Below are 2,699 nucleotides of genomic sequence, written 5' to 3'. Positions count from 1 at the left end.
CCCGATGACCAAAGGCTCAGCCTGTTCCCGGCTAACAATCCCAGAGAAGGGAGAGTCTGAGTGATACACAGTGATACTGCCCCCCCACCCAATGATAAAGACTCAGCCTGTTCACGGCTAATGATCCTGGAACAGGGGGAGTCGACCCCAGAGCAGGGAGGGGTCCCGAAACCTCCCGGAGCGGGGGGGGAGGTTCCCGAAACACCACAATCACAGACCGGAGGTAACAGTCTGAGCATGCCAAACCGGGAGCCGACTGGGGTGCGGAGTGGGGGGGAGGGGAGGGCCTTGAGAGAGAGACCACCTGGAGCCAGAAGAGAACTGAAACCGAAAGGCACCAGAACCAAACGGTGAAGGGGCGATCCTCAGGAAGGGTCCTCACCTATATATTAGGCAGGACGTGTATGTTATGGAATAGATTATTGATCACTCTGGTTCTCAATCTAGTAACCGAAGAACAAATCCCTGTCTGCAGGGAGCAGGGAGGCTGAAAGTATCTGACCTTGACAGCAGCACAAAACATCCCTTATCAGCTTTCTTCTGAGCATAAATCCAAAACACAGCCTCTTGCTAGCTATTATGAAGAAAGTTAACTCTGTCTCTGCTTAACCCAAGGCAGGGAGTCTGTTGCCTTCAGACTACAGGCAGCGTCACAAGCTCTGCACTTTCTCAGTGTGGGGCCAGGTTAACTCCTGGAGTGCCTTTGCGCTGTGTTGGGCAGTTGGTGATTCACACTTGGTTCCCTGAACTGAAAATGTGGCAGGAGAGCCCCTGCTGCTGCTTGGCACCTTCCCTGGTTTGGTGCCTTCTGCTTAGTTTTCCCTGTTGCAGTATGGAGAAGAAGGAAGATTATTAGACAAGACTATTCCACAGTGGGAAGATATGGGGAAGAAATGAAGTTGCTGTATGTTGGTTCAGGTCTGCTGTTGGGAGTAGTGTTAGTTTGCATCTGTGTTTGGCAGCAAAACCAAAACTGATCCTTTAATGAGATGAACTCTGTAGCCTTGCTATGGTATGTTGGAGCCAAGAGTGATCTATGAAGCGCATGTGTAGCATAGAGGTAAACACCTCTCATGGGTTTCTAGGACCTTGTGTTAGCTGGGGAATCTCACTTTTCATACCTCCCATTAGGATCAACTCTTCATTTGGTGTTCTGAGATTCAAACACCTTTTCAGATACATGGTGCTTTTGCAACAGCAAAAAAATCAATGTGTTTTGTTTCTACCAGGAAACTTTACAAGCGTTACGCTTTCCTGCGCTGTGAAGAAGAACGGGAACAATTTCTGTATCACCTGCTCTCACTCAACGCTGTGGATTACTTCTGCTTCACAAGCGTCTTCACCACAATCAGTGAGTTGGAGAATCAATTTTTTTCCCCATGAATAAAAATTAGTTGCTGTCATGATTTGTAAGAGACCATGTTGTGTTGCTGGTGCCTGGGTAGCTGATCCCTTATCTGAAAACCTTGGCTGTTGCTTCTCTGCTCATGGGTGCTGGGTGTTGCTTTGGGAAACCAGCTAGACAGCCAAGGTTGTGTGGGAGTGCTCTGCATAAGAGTATTGCACAAAGGAGAGTAATCAGCAGAGAGTGCTGCTGTAGCACTTGATTTTCTCACCCAGTTGGATAGTCTCTTTCATCTTCCCTCTCAGACAAGTCCTCTAATGCTTCTTTCTGGCCTTCACTAAGTCTGCACCCTAACAGCCTGCTCTCTGCAGACTGAGGAGGAGAGGGAAGTCTTGGAGGATGAAATACAAAGCACTTTGTGCTCTGCTATATATTTTAAATCTCTTTTTGTCTCTCCTTAAATGCCGAAAGGATTCTGTCTCCTGTAAGAAGGAGAGCAGAGATTGGATCAAAATCTGAAAATGAATCTTTGTCTCTCCAGCACTGGGCAGTGCAGAGAAGGCAGGACTCCTGTGTGATGACCTAATTATTTGGATTCACCTTGGCAGCCCTTGGTCTTCATTTCCCTGCCTGTTCAGAGTGAAGTGAAGCAAGTTTTATGTGGCTGTCAAAACAGGCACTCATTCTACTTTTTCTCCTCTTCAAGCAATAAATCCCCTCAGAACTAGCACAGTGCAAAGAGATTTAGTCATCTCTGATTACCTCGTTTCTGCGGGGCATCCAGCTTGGCAGCTTCGAATTTGAGGGTATTTTTTATTTTAAAGTGCAATATCATTGTACAGCACACAAGAAGTAAAAAAGGCTGGCTTATCTTACCCAGGCAAAAAGGCAGCTTGTGAAACATCATAAGGCGAGGGAGTCTTGTAGTACTAGCCTGCAGGAACCAAATCCAAATTGGGGTGGGTGTCTTGTCTTAAGCAGGTATGGGTGGTGCAGATTGAAAAGCAAATAATAATGATGACAGTAATGATAATTTTTTTTTTTTTTTAAATGAGGGGATGACCCCAGCAACACACCAAACTGTAGGCTTTGGCTGTGCCATTACCAGCCATGCCAACATTTCTGACATTCCCTTCTCTCTTCTAACCTCCTGTGTGCCCCCTTTGTCCTTTCACCCTGGCGGGGAGTGGCCGTGCCTTGCCGCAGACACGGGTTTTATGATCCCTTTCCTCGTCCTAGCGCTGGCTCGGCGCTGCGGCAAGGAGGCGGCCGGCTCTGCCGCGGGGCTGCAGCACCACCGTGCGGCACCACTGCCCACTGCCGCCGGCGGGCAGGGTGCCGCAAGCACCTCGCT

The 2,699-nt window shown here is 48.4% G+C and overlaps 1 protein-coding gene across 1 annotated transcript in view; it reads left to right on the top strand.

The window, feature by feature from the left end:
* Positions 1-2,699, top strand: part of DENND5B (DENN/MADD domain containing 5B) — a gene marked incomplete at its 5' end in the record, with an annotated part of 53,199 nt that overhangs the window by 42,340 nt on the left and 8,160 nt on the right. Inside the window, one exon of the mRNA XM_010085440.1 lies at positions 1,230-1,351. Within this exon, the coding sequence (XP_010083742.1) occupies positions 1,230-1,351 (122 nt within the window). The remainder of the gene's footprint in view (positions 1-1,229; positions 1,352-2,699) is intronic.

Source organism: Pterocles gutturalis, unplaced genomic scaffold, assembly GCF_000699245.1.
Source record: "Pterocles gutturalis isolate BGI_N339 unplaced genomic scaffold, ASM69924v1 scaffold4545, whole genome shotgun sequence".
Taxonomy (NCBI): domain Eukaryota; kingdom Metazoa; phylum Chordata; class Aves; order Pterocliformes; family Pteroclidae; genus Pterocles; species Pterocles gutturalis.
Note: the sequence above shows the minus strand (reverse complement) of the source record. Positions and strands in the feature narration are given on the sequence as shown.